Genomic DNA, 15,228 nt, shown 5'->3' with positions numbered 1-15,228 from the left:
CACCTCAGTCATATATAGTTCACTCTCTTCCAGCTCTCTCCTCTGCCAATCTTATGGCCCTTGATGCCTCCGTCTCCCCACTATCTCATCTGAATTTATCATTTTTCCTACTTATCTTTGTCTTTTTTCTGTGTAATTTTTTTGACACTCTTTTAGATAGATGTATGTATTAATATATCTGCAGGAATTTTTCCATGAACAGCAGTTAGTAAAACTGTTGAAGTATCTCATATGATCCTCTCCTCCCCTCTCCTCTCTGCGCTCAGGTTTTCTAAAGTTTAAAAAATGTATTCAACTAAGGCATTAAATTAAAAAATGAAATCCTCCACTTTGGCTTGTCAAGTGTTTGTCTGCAGCCACTTTAGTCAAAGCAGAGAGTAGAGTTAATGTTGGGAGATAATTGGCTTGGAGTAAAAATGGCTTAGTTTGGCTAAACTTTGTAGAAGTGTAGTTTTATGATTAGATCTTCAACAGCTGCCTGTTTTATGAAAACAAGCTAACAGTAATAATAATGCTACCTACTTTAATGTTTGCATGTTCCAGCAGTCCTTTCATTGGCTTAATCTGGGTGCTCCAGTTTTCTCACGCAGTCCAAAGACATGTCTGGTGAATTAGAGATGGCTTGTAGGTGTGACTGGTTGTCTGTTTCACTGTGTTTGATAGACTATCTACCTACCCCGCTCCCCCCAAACAGGTCTTAGCAACCCAGCACGAGCTGACCTGAGCAGAGCTAATGATGGTTCTTAAACAGCACAAATATCTTTGCCAACTTACTATCCAAGGGATGCTCCAGTATCCCTTGGATAGTAAGCATTGTGCTTGTAGTAGTAGTTGCGCCCCAGAATCCCTTTATCCTACTTTTCCATAAATGCTGCTTGATAGTATCTTTCAGTAAGCCTTCTCTGCCTGATCAGCGCCCACATCTTTCAAACATCACATCTCCAGTTTGTAACACAGCCTCTCTCTTAGAAACTTTAAGTCTCAAACTGAAATGAAGATTACCCTGATGACATCATTAGGGTTTTTTTTCCCCTAAAACTTTGAAAATCTCCATCCAGAGCCACTTAAGCCACATAAGACATCATTAACTTTGTTTTCACAGGCATGAGAAGCACTCTTCATGATGAGTAAACTGAACTTGATGGGTGAAATTGCTGGAGTGCAGCCCGAAACAGAAACGTACATATGCTTCACACAAACAGATCGCGTTTTAATGTTGTTTTCAGCCTTTTTCAAAGATGTCATCCCTCACCCACAACCACATCACCCCATATTAAAGATGCAACATTTAAACAAGCTCGTGTTTAGGTCACAGCTAGTGTACTTCCACAACAATTTTGCTTTTACACCTTCAAATTTAGTTTTTTCCCCCAAGCATTATGTTATATTTGACTAAAGCCCAGATGTTGATGTGGAGTTCATGTATATGTATGAGGACCCATATACACTAACCAAGAAGCATGTTGGGAGACACCTCATGTCTCAATTTAGCTTTAGGAGATTCTGTTCTTTTCTTCTTTTTTTTTCAGTGGAATGCATGTCTAAGCTCTCGTCTCAGTAATTAGCTGTGTGACTGTGAATCTATACGACACCACAGGCCATACAGAGTTAAAGATGGTGTGAAGTGGTGCAGAGAGGGAGAGACATAAGAGAGTGTGGAAGACAAGCAGGCCGTGAGAGTGGGACGATGGTGATAGGAGAAAGGCAGGAAGGGGTGAGAGAGACTGCGGCAGATGGGGGACAGAGGTGAGACAGCGACAGAGAAGTGGTAGAGAAGCGTAGGGGAAGAGAAGCAGAGAGAAAGACAGCAGCAAATCGAGCAGCTGAAGAGGGGTAGTTAAATTCAACAGCTGAAAATGTGTTCTGAGGGCCTGCAATCTGAAGCAGACGGCCACGTAATGGAATAGTAGCTATTTCAGCATCAGTGTGTGTGTGTGTGTGTGCTTGTGTGTTCATCCATCCATATGTGTGTGTAATGTTACAAAGCTGTCTACTTGAGTGGCATTAGGCCACGGTGAGGGCTCATTTAGCGTTCCCATTAAATGCACCATGTGAGGTACCTACGTCTGGAAAGTAGGCTTGATTACCTTTCTCGCGCACGACACTGTTCTTATTGGCTGAGCTTCATTTAACAGAGAGAGGAGTGTGGATGGAACACGGGAATATAAAAAGACACGGGGAGGCAGACGTCAAGCAGAAACAAATATTAATTAAATGCTGTGATCTTTGTTGATATATAAACCTGCTGAGTGCAAAGCACATACAGAGCCAGAAAAAAAGAGGAGAAGCTCAGGTTTATTTGATATTCATTATGAGTCGGAACAGAAGGTCCTTAACACAGCTGACATTTCATCAAACTCCTCATGGTGTGCTGTTAATGTCACTACATGTACTTCCTCCGTGTGACAGTTTGTTTGTTTTACCCATGACCAAAGTCTTTTTTCTTTTTTCTTTTTTACCAAGACGGTCATGTGGTTGTTTTGGAAGACATTGATGAACACATGCCTTTGTGTACGCCGAATAGGAAACTTCTGCATGCACCTGCAGAAAATTAGCATCCTCTGCTTTTCTGGTATTTGTACATGCACATATGGGATTAAGCATGTGTTGCTTTTCTGTATGTGTCATGTACTGTATGTGTGTTGTGGGAAAGACAGTCTTTTGTCTGTGCTAGTGTGCGCACTTGTCCACATCTGCATACATAACCTAGTAACATCATCACCAGCTCCCCGCATAGATCCCCTTTTCCTTCTCCCCTCCGTGACCTACTGAAACATCCCATAATCTCCCTCATCATTGCCATGCCGATGGTGTCGTCACTTCCAAGGGCTCTTCCCCATCTCCCCGACCTCCTGGGCAACCCCGAGGGTGACCTGGAGTTGAACCTGCAACCCTTTTCCCATTAGGATCAATACTGAGATCTGAGCGGGCGCCGCCAATGTGCCTAAATCCTGCTGGGGCACCTCTGGCATACTGATGTGTGTATGTTTGCTGGGAGGTTAGGGGAGGTGGGGAGGAGAGAAAGAAAAAGAGAGAGAGAGAGAGAGAGCTTTGATAACATAAAGGAGGTAGATTCCTCAGGCTGTACGAAGGTGGGAGGGACGGTATGTGTGTGTTTAGAGCATAGGTATGCATGTATGTCTGCATCTTTGCCTGTGTGTGTGAGAGAGATCATTTCTTTTGGTTTTGACGTTATTATGGTGAGGTGATTTTAAGGTCAGACTTTGAAGTGCTTGTAGGACTTTATTATTTTTTTTAATGTGCTATCTTTTGGTAAGACCTGGAACAGACAGTCTTATCATTTGTGTGTGTGGCTGTGTGTTAATTACATGTTTGGTAATTCAACCTTAATGACCTGTTTTTCTTGAAGCATAGCAGAAGGAGCTATCACTGCTCATATCATTGAAAATAATACACTTCACACTACACTTGAAAACATAAAGTATGAGATGAGATATGAAGAAAGATATAAAGATGATCCATGTTGAGTGTTATTGGAACAGACAACTCCCTGTTTCAGTGACGACACTCATGTTAAGGTTTCAGAATCCACATTTATCATGTGATTCTCACGGCCAGCATCTTCATGTACACAACATTCAGTGTACACAATACGGGAAGACTGTTTAGGCAGAGTACCACTCATTGTAATAGATAAGTCGTGAACATACATGACTGGATGGTTTATGGAACATGACAAAATATCTTCCAAGTCTTCCTGAACTGCTGAGAAGCTACATTCTTTTTTTGTTAAAAAAGTTCTGTGTTTTTGTGGCTTGCCAGTTTCTTAGAGGATGCTGTAAAGCTGTTTCACATGAGGTTATAAGCTTTAGTAAGCAGCATCATGCACTGTCAGGAGATCCGGTTTATGTGAAGTTTTATTAGACTGTTAAATGCAGTAAAAACCAGAGTGATTGGTTGAAAACGCCAAGAACTCTTGATTACTCCTGGTTTAAAGTCAAAGGAGAACCACTCATCATGTTCCACTTCATCATACTTGCCTCCATTCATTCATTCATTCATTCATTCATTCATTCATTCTTTTCTTTGTTTCCTTGTATAGTTGTAAGTCTTTATTGCCATGTATATCATGTTCAACAACAAAGTCTGTGTTTGTACCCTTTTGTAAATGAATATTTCTCTTTTCATATTTCTTTTCATTGGCCTGTTTTCATGGCACAACATCAGCTTTTTTGATGACTGCATTTCCAGCATTTCAGACAAAAAGTGTTTATATGTAAATTTGTACCAGCACTTGTAGAGTTGTTCTCTTCTGCTCTGTGTGCGTTTGTGTGTATATCCTCATATTTCACACAAACTTACTCTATTGCTACTATTTTAATTCCCTCGTCATCCGTCGTCTCTGTTCTGTTTGTGTTTCTGCAGTTGAGTCCAGGTATCACGAACACAGTGCTGAAGGGCACCTTCAACGTGACGCTCAACAACCCCCTGAGCTCCCGCCGTTTCCCCCGTGTGGCCCCTGGCCCTTTAATGGCCCACAAGACCATTAACGCTGCAGCACCCAACACCTTCATCACCACCAGCACTTCTTAGAGATCTGCAGGGGTCAAAGTTTAGAAGTGAAAGGTGAGTGGGGGTAAAAGGTCAATCTTAAGCTCATCACATTTCAGTTCATATTCTGTTCTATTCCGTTTTCATGAATATTTATGATTATATCCATTTCTGTTGAATGTATTATAGATAATGAGTGAGCTTATTTGCAGTTATTCAAATGTAACTTTACTGAGCTTAGTAATTAGATAAACAGAAATGTGTGTGAAATGAGATCTTGATATTGCAATAGTAATAAATATTCCGATTCAAAATAAAGCTTGAGGACATGTTCTAAACAGGTTATTTTTAAGATGTTGTGTTAATGACTCATGTCATCACTGATGTGTTATGCAGCCTATTTGAGTGTCTGTCTGTCAGCATTATTTCCACTCCCTGCCACTTTTTGAAAGCTTATTTAAACAGTTTGTCCAGTCTCTGTTTTACTGTGTGTGTGTATGTATGCATGTGTGTCTAGGCCCAAAATATGCTATCAAATAGCTACACACAGTAGATCCCTAGAGCTGTTGTTTTGGTAACAGTTTTTCAAGTGTTTGAAATTGCCCTCACAGTTAATTTCACAGTGAATTTAGTAATTAGAGCAGCTAATAACTTGTGACTTTTTAAACCTAAGATTTATCGGGGCAAAATACCAACTGATTAACTTCTTTTCTTTTCTTTATTGTTTCAGGCAGCAGCTTGGAGGAAGATGATTGCTCTTTCATCAGTATCACAAAGTGAAATACCTACAATGGACCCTGTATCTACAACTGATGGTTCCCTCGTTCTTTACTTTTGCTAATGACAATCTTGGCACACTGATTCAGCTGTTTTTGTGGATCACTTCCCTCTGCATACACCACTTTGTTAATCAATAACAATTAAAAAGCTATTAATATGAATATTGCCTGAAGTCTTTTGAGGGCATGTTACTCTTAAAAAGGAAATCTTGCAGCATTAAAAATAGAAATGAGACTAAGATTAAAACTAATTGGAGGGTTTTCTATTCGGATTTTACTGTGCTGCTTGGATTGGCTAATGATAGGAAAGCCGGCCAAGTCAAATAATCAGAATCGTTATTAGAACTCACACAGTCTGTGTCTTAACTTCCTGAGGCCAAGATTGTCCGAAGTCATGTTTTATTTAATGACAGTGAACCACCACATGAGACAATTAGAAAAAAATGCTATTAGAATTCTTAAAGATTTGTAGCCATACATTATTGCTTAACATGCATAAATCATAAAGCCATTCATTATGTATATTTGTGCTGACCACTAGAGAAACAGGTGTGAAAGTCACATAGAAGACTCATAACTTATGTTCCAGTTTTGTTGTACATTTCTATGCTTTACTCATTAATCAAATTAGCCTCACCTTTTGCTTCAAACACATCCACACACACACACATGCTCTACAACATACTGGAACACACATCCAAACCAAAAGAAGCAACTGCATGTGAAAGAAACAAACATTAATGCAAATTTTATGGTGTGATATCTTACCTATAGTGGCACTAGTTGGTTTTAACAGAGCATGCAGAGAGATCTGATGTGTGACTGCAGCATGACATATTAAATGTGTAATACTGTGATGTTTTGAAACACCTATAAGAGGAGAGAGGCGAGAGTCAAGTAGGGGGGGTGAGATAAAAGTTGTGTGGAGCAGTGATGGAAAGGATTTTTTTTAATAGACATTTTAGGAAATACGCTGTGTGAATGTGAAACGGCTTTTTAATTATACTATCACTTATCTTAAATCTTAATTTAGCTGAGTGGGCTCACATAGAAAACATTAAACACAAGTGCACGCCTAGTTTTCCAGGTCATTAAGAAACCTCTGTAATCTAAAGGTCTTCCACTGTTTTTCCACTGATGTTTTTTTTTTTTTTTTTTAAATCAAGAATGTTGGAATGTGTTTTAAAAGTTTAAAGTTTAAAACATGAAAATGGAGGCGATTTGCTATAAGAAAGTATATGTGAAAACAACTGAGAGGTGAAGTTAAATAAGTTCCTGACCTTGTGCTCGTGGTATCAAAGAGGCAGAAATGGTTGGCTGTGACGAGGTGATGCAGACGGTCCAGAGTGTCAGATAAACCACTTTTACTGGCCGTTACCACTGGAGAGTGGTAGATTTATGCTCCTTTTCTCCGCTGATCACAAACCATAAATCAGCTATTCATTGCTGTGTGTGAACGTGTGTGTTCTCAAGCCTTTAAGACAAAGACAGACAGCAACAGAGGATGCACAAGACGACGCTGTGCATCTTCTCGTTGTTATGGTTCTGTCATATCTGATTTTGAAATAACCTTTCCAATGAATCACTGCTCCCCCCTCCCCTGTCTTCCTCACCTCTCCTCTTGTCTTGCTGTGTTCAAAATGTCTCTGTAAACGTTGAGAGTAACAGGTTCGACGGAGCACCATGTCTCTGATTGTTCCCCTGGGCCTTTTAGCCTAATGAGGTGTTTACCCCCTATCGTTATTCAGCTGGGAGCAGAGCAGGGGAGACGGGGGGTGGGGGGCAAAGACGGGGAGGGCACTTAAGAGAAAAGATGGTGAGATATGGAGCAAAATGGAGACAGGGGAAAGCAAAGAAAAGAGGGGTGAGGGAAAAGGATGCCTGCGCGAGATGGAGAAAAAATGAGAGATTGTATATGGGCAGAGGAAAGATCAGAGAGTTGAAAGAAAATGAGAGGCAGAGGAGGAAAGAAAGGCAGAGAGGAAGGGGAAAGAGCCTGGTGTTATTTATGCCTCCCTGGGTGCTCGTCTTTACCTTTTTTTTCCCTGCGAGCTGTTTTACATCTGCGATCTAATTAAATCAAATAAATCACAGCGCACACACACACACATACAAGTACACACTCTCACAGCCACAACAACCCCTCCTGATTCTGGGATTGTGAACATCTCCTCCCACCGCACCCCCCCCCCCCCCCCCCCCCCCCCTCCACCCGAGATTGAATAAATCTCGATTATGGTGCATTACACGGCACATCATTCATGTTGTTTATAGGTCTAAAATATGCAAACAGACCAGGGGCATAAAAGTGATCGATGCTCAAATGGGCCCTTTTTTCTGTTCTGTCCTCATCCCTCACACAGCACCAAGCACCGTCACTTACAGATGTCTTGTGTGGGATGAAGACATATTGTGCCGTGTCCTTACACTGTCCCCTCATGATGCCTATTTATATTGTCTTTGTGCCCAAGCATCCAAAAGGCATTTTTATTACCTCATTTACTAAAGCACTCTGTCTCTGCTGTTGAGCCATTATTAAATCTAATTAGCTCTGCCAAACCTTGAAGCTGTCCCTGAGAGATCTCTTGATAATGGTAAAATAGGGGTAAGCTGATCAGTTCTTTTATTGGTTACAGTGGGACTCTAATACATGAAACACATGCAAATAAGTAGCAGCTGCTAAAGCTGTAGTTTGTGTTTCCAGGAGATAATTGTTTAGGCGCATGTTGTCCAAATATGTTGTTAGGAAATGCATCATTTTTGGGGGGGCCAAACCAAGCATGAAATTAATATTTATATTCCATGATAATCATAGTTTTGTAAAGGCACAGCATTTCAACTGTTACCATTTCATTTCAAGGCAAACTACAAATCACTGTATAAGTCCGTGATTGTAATGGATTTATTAGATTTTTTTGTTTTCTTTCACGGTATCTTCCTCTTCATGTGGTGACAGGTTTCAGTGGGTTGCTCATAATAGCTGGCACTGATTACAAAAAAATCCAATGATTTTTTTTTTTTTACTGGTTTCACATGCCACATTTTAATGCTATGAAACAAACAGCTGGTGAGTTTGAAGTTGTGTCTTGTTGTGATCGGTTTAAGGTTTGTATTTCAACTCGTTTTGGAAATTTTTGACTGTAAGCAGTGAAGTCTGTGTTCACCTTCAAAACTATGGAGTTTATTGAAAATGGTTTCTGATGTCCAACTTTTACATGTGATAAAAATAACATCTTGCATTGAGCTTTGCTCTTGCTCTGGTTTGGAGTTTCTTAGTAACTTCAAGTCTAGCTTTAAAAAATGTTGTGATACATACAGAGAATTTTAAGATATTTCAAAATCGTATTTGAAGTTTTGTTCATATCATCCATCCTTATTTGTGTGTGGGGTTTAACAGAACAGTAATGAGTTTACATGTTAATATACTGAGAATATACATTGGCAGTGTCTCTGGATGTTTTGTAGCTTTTTTTCCACAATACATGAACCCAGGTCACTGCACAATGAAGTATTTTTCTGTTAAAAGTGAAAGTCGTCAGTAAAAGTCGCCAGAGGTCGACTCATTTTGTCAATACATGTAAATGTAAAGTGCTATATTTAGCCACAATCATCTTGAGATGACAGCCGCACGCTCGCAAATACAGCCTGGTGGAAAGCCAGATTAGCTGGTGTCTTTAATTAAAGGAGATGTACAGTAGTGCAGGAGAATCAATGTGGAGGTTAACAAGTGCTGACAAGGGCAGAGGAAGACAGCAAGGCTTCATTTATATACAGTGAGAAGAGCGAGACGGGGTTGCTATCCAGTGGCAACTCTTCCCTGCATCTATCCACCTTTAGGCCTCAAGCTGCGGTGGATAATTCCTTCCTTAATGTAGTGCACAAGGGCACAATGGGTAACTTATGTTTTGAGACTTGTCAGATTGCTGTTTGAAGCTTAAGGAGAAATGAGATTTACCAAACAATTACTCATCTTCTTGAGAGTAAAGCTTTTAAAATGAATGCAGGTTTGTTGTATATACATTACATGGAAGATACAATTTGTTAAAATGCATCCTAGAAGAGCAGCCTCCTTGAATTTTTGTCAAGGAAAAGCTGAGTATGGTTGATACTGCTGTCCTGGTTTGATCTAGGCAGGGACTTGCTTTTTGAGCTTCCTGTCCCATCATCTGTCTAAGACAAAATGCCTTTACGCTTTCTCAAAGCAGTCTGGTTAATTAAAAAGTTAGATATGCAGACAAACTGTCTCCCTCATTTTTTGGCATCAGACTTGGTGGATAATAATTTTTAATGGAAGAGAATAACAGTATTCCAATTATTGGCCCCAAAACTCCTCATTTTTTTACACTGTCCATATCATAGTATGTGGAGGGACTCATCATTCAGCAGTGTCACTTAAACACAGTCGCCAGAACAGTTTAACAGTTGTCAGTTTCTATCACTAATACCTCTTGTGTGTGTTTTCCCCTTCATTCTGTCTAGGAAAAGGTGACTAGGCTTCCTACTTTAGAGTGACAAACTGCTTCACACTCACACAGTTCAACATTTCAGTAGAGCTGCTCTGAACAACTAGAACCTTTGATGGCCACTGTGCAGCTTCACTGGACTATTTGAGGTACAAGAAATTGTACAAGGCACTGCACAGGGACTGGAGATGGTTAATTCATTCATTTTACTGCTCCCACTTTTACAGCTCATGCTGGAAATCAAACTAGTGAATAATAAACTGCAGATTTTATAATAAATGATAAAAGCCTGTTTTTTAAGATAATGGTTCTACAAGTGCCCTTTCTGACCGTTCAGGGTCTGTAATCTTCAATTTGAAACTAATGCATAGCTCTTTTTTCCCCCCATCTTCAACGTGTGAACTATTCCTTTTTGCAGTATGTCAACAGATATGTCAAGTTGCTTACACTGATGTGACAACACAATAATAAACCATGTCTCTACTGGGGTAATTATCTTAATTATTATCAAATCTACAGCACAATGTGTTGTAACTGTAGTTGCATTGCAGCACAGCATACATGCAGGCCATATCATTATATGTACAGGGCATCGGTAATCATTTAATAGAGTGTGAATAATACACTGCAATAGATACTGCTTATTATTCACTTATTTATCATCTGTGTTATTCAACATCCCAGTGTATTTTAGGATTAATATTTTCTATGTAAATATATAATAATTATAAGCATTTGATGCTTAGTGTAGAAAAGAAAGTATTCAACATTCAGGAACAAAGGAACCAAGTTCAGGACTTTCTCTCTATCCAAAACAGCTTTCACTGTAATTTTCATGTCAGGATCCTCTCCTCCACCCTCCAGTTGTCATCATTTCTCTGAAACGAGTGAAACAGCGCCCCTCTGGGTTGTAACAGCTGGTCAATGTTATCCGGTGTGTGCGGTCAAACACGGCGTTGCACCTTTACCTTTGTCTACCCAGGAGGCAACAGGTGAGCTCGGCATCCTTTGATTAAGGTGAATGCTACACAGACTTGAAACTGCGAATGGAGTCTGGATAAAGGTAACAACTAACAACTACCGTGTTAGAGCAGTTAGTTAACAGCGAGAAAGAGACGAAATGAGGACTTCTGCCAGCAAACAAACAAAATGACTCTCACAGCCCTAAGTGCAGTTAGACGTCCTCAAACGTGCGACTTCACCTCCATGACGGGACTGGACTGGAGAATGGACGTCAAACAACGTGAGTCAAATATTCTATCTAACTTTGTGTCCGTCTCTGGCTGTCCTTGTTAGCTGGTTTCTGATGGTTAAATGCCTCTCTGTGTATGCCTCTGTGTATTTAACTCCTCACTACCTTCTTGTTGAGGTTATTATTCTGTATTTTGTTCAGTACGTCCTGTTGTATCATAGCTACTGTCTACTGCATTTATTGGTTTTGTAGTCCCCTGTGTGACTGTGTGATTTGTGAATGGCCTTCAAGTCAAGTCAAGTCAAGGCAATTTTATTTATATAGCGCCAATTCACAACAGAAGTTATCTCGAGGCTCTGTACATATAGAGCAGGTCTAGACCGTACTCTTTATCTTATAAAATTTACAGAGAGACCCAACAGATGGCTTTTCCTTTTGTATTACAGGCATACTGTATAGATCAGTGTAGGTGCAGGTCATGTACTTGATAAGCATTCACTCTTTTTGATGTGAACACCAACTTTTACATCTGTGAATATTCTTAGAGTTCAGTCTTTGTAGTTGTCAGTGCTGACTCATACCTGAAGAGTATAAGGTTTACAGTGTGCCATATGTTTTTGTATGCTAAGATAATATATGTATAGTTCCTTTTAGATGTGAAAACATGCACTCAGTGGCCCCTTTATTAGGAACACCTGTGAACTTTAATGCAATCCTGTACAGAAGCTCAGCTATAACTGCCACTTTTATAAGGCCAATAATGTTAAGTTTTGATTGACACAATGAGAGAGGCATTAGTTTAACCATATGTTTAGTACTGAGGTTCCAGTTTACAGTGGTGTTCAGTTGGACCGAATTTATCAGTTTAGTCCCTGTGAGCTTGCTATGTTGTGCATACATAAAAGAGAAGATGAGAGAGAACATCAGCCTCAGTGTTCGTGTGTTGGCAGACACTGTGTACACATGCTCTTGTGCAACCACACTCACCAGGTTTCTTCACTGCGTGCAGGGAGCGTTGGAGCATGTGTGTGTTATTGTGACATATTGAATCTGTCCCTATGAGCTCTGTTCGCTCCAGTGCAGCAGAGGCCCTGGGGCCACTCATCTGTCTTTCCTGGTCCTCGCTGTTGGGCACAGCTACGGTGATCCTGATTGGCAGTCATTACTGAACCCCGGTGGGAGGACACGCCTCATTGGTCCAGAGCAGACTTGAGGGCGGGTTGAAATGAAGGATAAAGAAGTGTGCCTGCGTGTGTATTTTATTGATGAGACGAAGGTGTACTTGGGCTATTGTGTCACTTTGCCGTGACTCATGGACATAGAGCGAGGTTTGAAGAAATGACACATGTTCTGACAAATACATGCACACACAGTCACAGTCTGCGTTCACATATTGAATCAACTGTGTGGGTCGATTGCTTACATGTGTTTGCATTCGTGTATGTGCCTGTGCAGCTGTGGGCTGTGTGACTGTATGTATCAGTTCACATGTATGTGTGTATGTATGAGTGTGCGTGTGTGGTCTGGGTGTGCCTCTCTTCATGCCTTTTTAAGCAGCAAGGCACTTTAAATGGAAATGTACTTGACATTTAGGAGGAGATGTAATCAGCGCCCATTAGAAAGCAACTGATTTCCTCTTCAGAGCTCCCTCACCGCCCTCTCTCTCCCACTGCCTCCACCTGCCCCTCTCTTTTTTCCATCTTACTACAGTATATCATTTCTTTTTCACACTTTTGATTTATTTCTATTTCTACCACATTCTGCTGCCTGGCGTTCTCTCTCCTTTTCAATCTAATTTACCTGTGCACTCTCTTGCTCTCTCCCCTCCTCCTCCTCCTCCTCCTCCTCCTCTTCTTCCTCTTCCTCTTCCTCTGTCTTTCCCCATCAGGGCATTGTAGTTCAAGAATAGATGTCTGATTTCATTTCCACATTTTGCTGCGTTCATCTCGTTGTCATTATCATGCCTCATTTTCAGACAGATAGCAGGAGCGTTGTGTCATGGCAAATCATGCAAAGCAGTGAATCATTGCAGAGATGTTAGGTGTGAGGTTGAGATAGCAATATAACAACACACAAAGCAAATCTGCATGATTGTGAAAACTGCGGCTCCCTCTCGTTATTATGAGTCAAGACTCAGGGCATTAAGTAAAATATAATTTATTAAAAGTTGCAAATGACCAGATTAGTATCCATCACCATAATTTAATATTCAATTTCATATTTTATTTTGTAGAAAATATGATAGAATTTGCAGTTTACTTACCCATTTTATCTGCTTTAACTTCATTAAAACACCTCTTGCATTAGTTTAATATTTTTCAGGGAATTATGATTCACTTTCTAAAATGCACCTTCTGAATGCACAAAAAACCCTAAGGACAAGGATATATCATCTCTAATATAGTGGTTATTAGTAAATTATCAAGTAAAATTGTAGTTTACAGTATGTAATATGCACACAACATTGTGCATATGGTTGCAACTATGTTTATTTTCACTGAGTCATTGATTAATCAGATTTTTTTTCTGCCTTTTTTATCATTTGTTCTGTTAAATGTCAGAAAGTAGTGAAAAACACCCATCACAATGCATTTTCAGTTTGTGTGTTTACTCAGTCTATTCAAAATACAGCGATTATAATACAGTGAAAAACTGCTAATCCTCACATTTGAGAATCTAGAACGGCATTTTTATAATATCTAGGACTACTTAAAGTTGTTTTCATCATTGATAAATCTGTTGATTATTTTTTTTAAACAATCCATTAATTTATTATCCTTTTAAAGGTCAGAAAATATTGAAAATGCCGATCATAGTTTTCCATAGCCAAAGGCAACATATTTATATTTCTTGGTTTTGTTAGTCATTCCAACAATACAAAATGAATAGAGATTCAAATTTAGATATAAACCTGAGAAAAGCAACAAACTTGAAGCACTACTTCATTTCTTTCTCAACTTGTAACAAGTGATTTAACAGAATATTTCAAGTTTTTTGTGTATCATTTGATTTTTAATATTGTATCTAGTAGGTGTTTTTCATCTTGTCGTCAGAATTTATTTTTTCTACTTTCTCTCCCTCTCTCTGGGCATATGCTGCACATCATTAGCAGTGGTCTGTTTCCTTCTTTGCTCCCTTTGTCTATCTGTCTGTCTTCATCAGGCGATTGTAGTTAAAGAATAGAGGTCTGATTTCATTTGCACAATCGTCTGTATTCATCTCAATGTCATTATCAAAGCGTCCTCTCAAACAGATTGTACAAGGGTTGTGACAAAGAATGACAATAACACAAATCCTAATTAACATATCCTGATTGCTGTTTGGTATCCTGAGAACCTTTTACATGAGTCTCCACAGAAACTAGACCAGCTACTGTATCTTCATTTTTGTTGCCCACTCCTCCATTTTCCTTATATGAGGAGGGGTTGGGAAAAGGCAAACCTTTAATTTTTGAATGTGACTGTGTGCATGTGTGTTTATTGTATGTGGACTCCCCTTTCAACATGACCTTCATTTGCCATTCAGATACCATTCAGCCTCTTTCAAGTCAGATTGGTGACAGATGGAACTGTTCAGTGAGAAACCAAGTTCAGTTTAGTTCGCACTTAGGGTCAAAACAACAAACGGCAATCATGCTATTCTCTGAGGGACGCTCAAAAGAGTGTTTGAATAATAGAAATGATGAAAACAGGTGGGAGAACAAATCAGATTAATTAATGATGAACAGCGGAGAGGTGAGCCTGTGTCAGCATGATGTGGATGCCTCTGAGAGTGTGGATACATTGTTTGATTTCAGATCATAGGATGAGAAGGAGTGTTATGGAAGGGAATTCAAAATAGGAGTAGGAGTTAGAGGAAGCAGCGAGGGCAGATGTGCAAGGGTAAAGGACAATGAAGCACATCAAGTGTCTGCAAAGTCGGGTCAGCTGAACCTGCGGCTGGAAAAGAGGAAAAGCAGCTCTTTTAGCCTCTGTAATAACAAGACTGAGCCAGTGGATAATGGTGTTCTTTGTGTGTGGACTATGAAGACAATGGGAAACAATTCTGCAGGAAAACCTTGTATAATAATTTGCCATGTGTGGACTTGATGATACCTGCAAAAGGTTCATCTGATTTCCAATTCTATGTCCACCCCGTGGTGAAAAGTGACTTAACTGTCATTTTCTGAAGCTTGAGGGAGATTGCCAGATAATAATGTTCCTGTGGAAACACAAAACAACATGCACTTGAAAAGAAATATGGAGTTAATCAATTTCTCCTTCTCTCCATGTGAGATTGATGG

At 39.8% G+C, this 15,228-nt stretch overlaps 1 protein-coding gene across 1 annotated transcript in view; it reads left to right on the top strand.

Annotated features, from left to right (window-relative positions):
* stpg2 (sperm-tail PG-rich repeat containing 2) overlaps nucleotides 1-9,518 on the top strand; it is a 54,234-nt gene extending 44,716 nt beyond the window's left edge. Inside the window, exons 13-14 of the mRNA XM_018668837.2 lie at nucleotides 4,387-4,587; nucleotides 5,243-9,518. Coding sequence (XP_018524353.1) covers nucleotides 4,387-4,554 — 168 coding nt within the window. The 3' untranslated portion in view covers nucleotides 4,555-4,587; nucleotides 5,243-9,518. The remainder of the gene's footprint in view (nucleotides 1-4,386; nucleotides 4,588-5,242) is intronic.
* Nucleotides 9,519-15,228: the final 5,710 nt, after the last annotated feature.

The sequence above is a fragment of the Lates calcarifer genome, linkage group LG13 (genome assembly GCF_001640805.2).
Source record: "Lates calcarifer isolate ASB-BC8 linkage group LG13, TLL_Latcal_v3, whole genome shotgun sequence".
Classification (NCBI taxonomy): domain Eukaryota; kingdom Metazoa; phylum Chordata; class Actinopteri; family Centropomidae; genus Lates; species Lates calcarifer.
The sequence above is the reverse complement of the archived record's forward strand: the minus strand, read 5'-3'. Positions and strand labels throughout refer to the sequence as shown.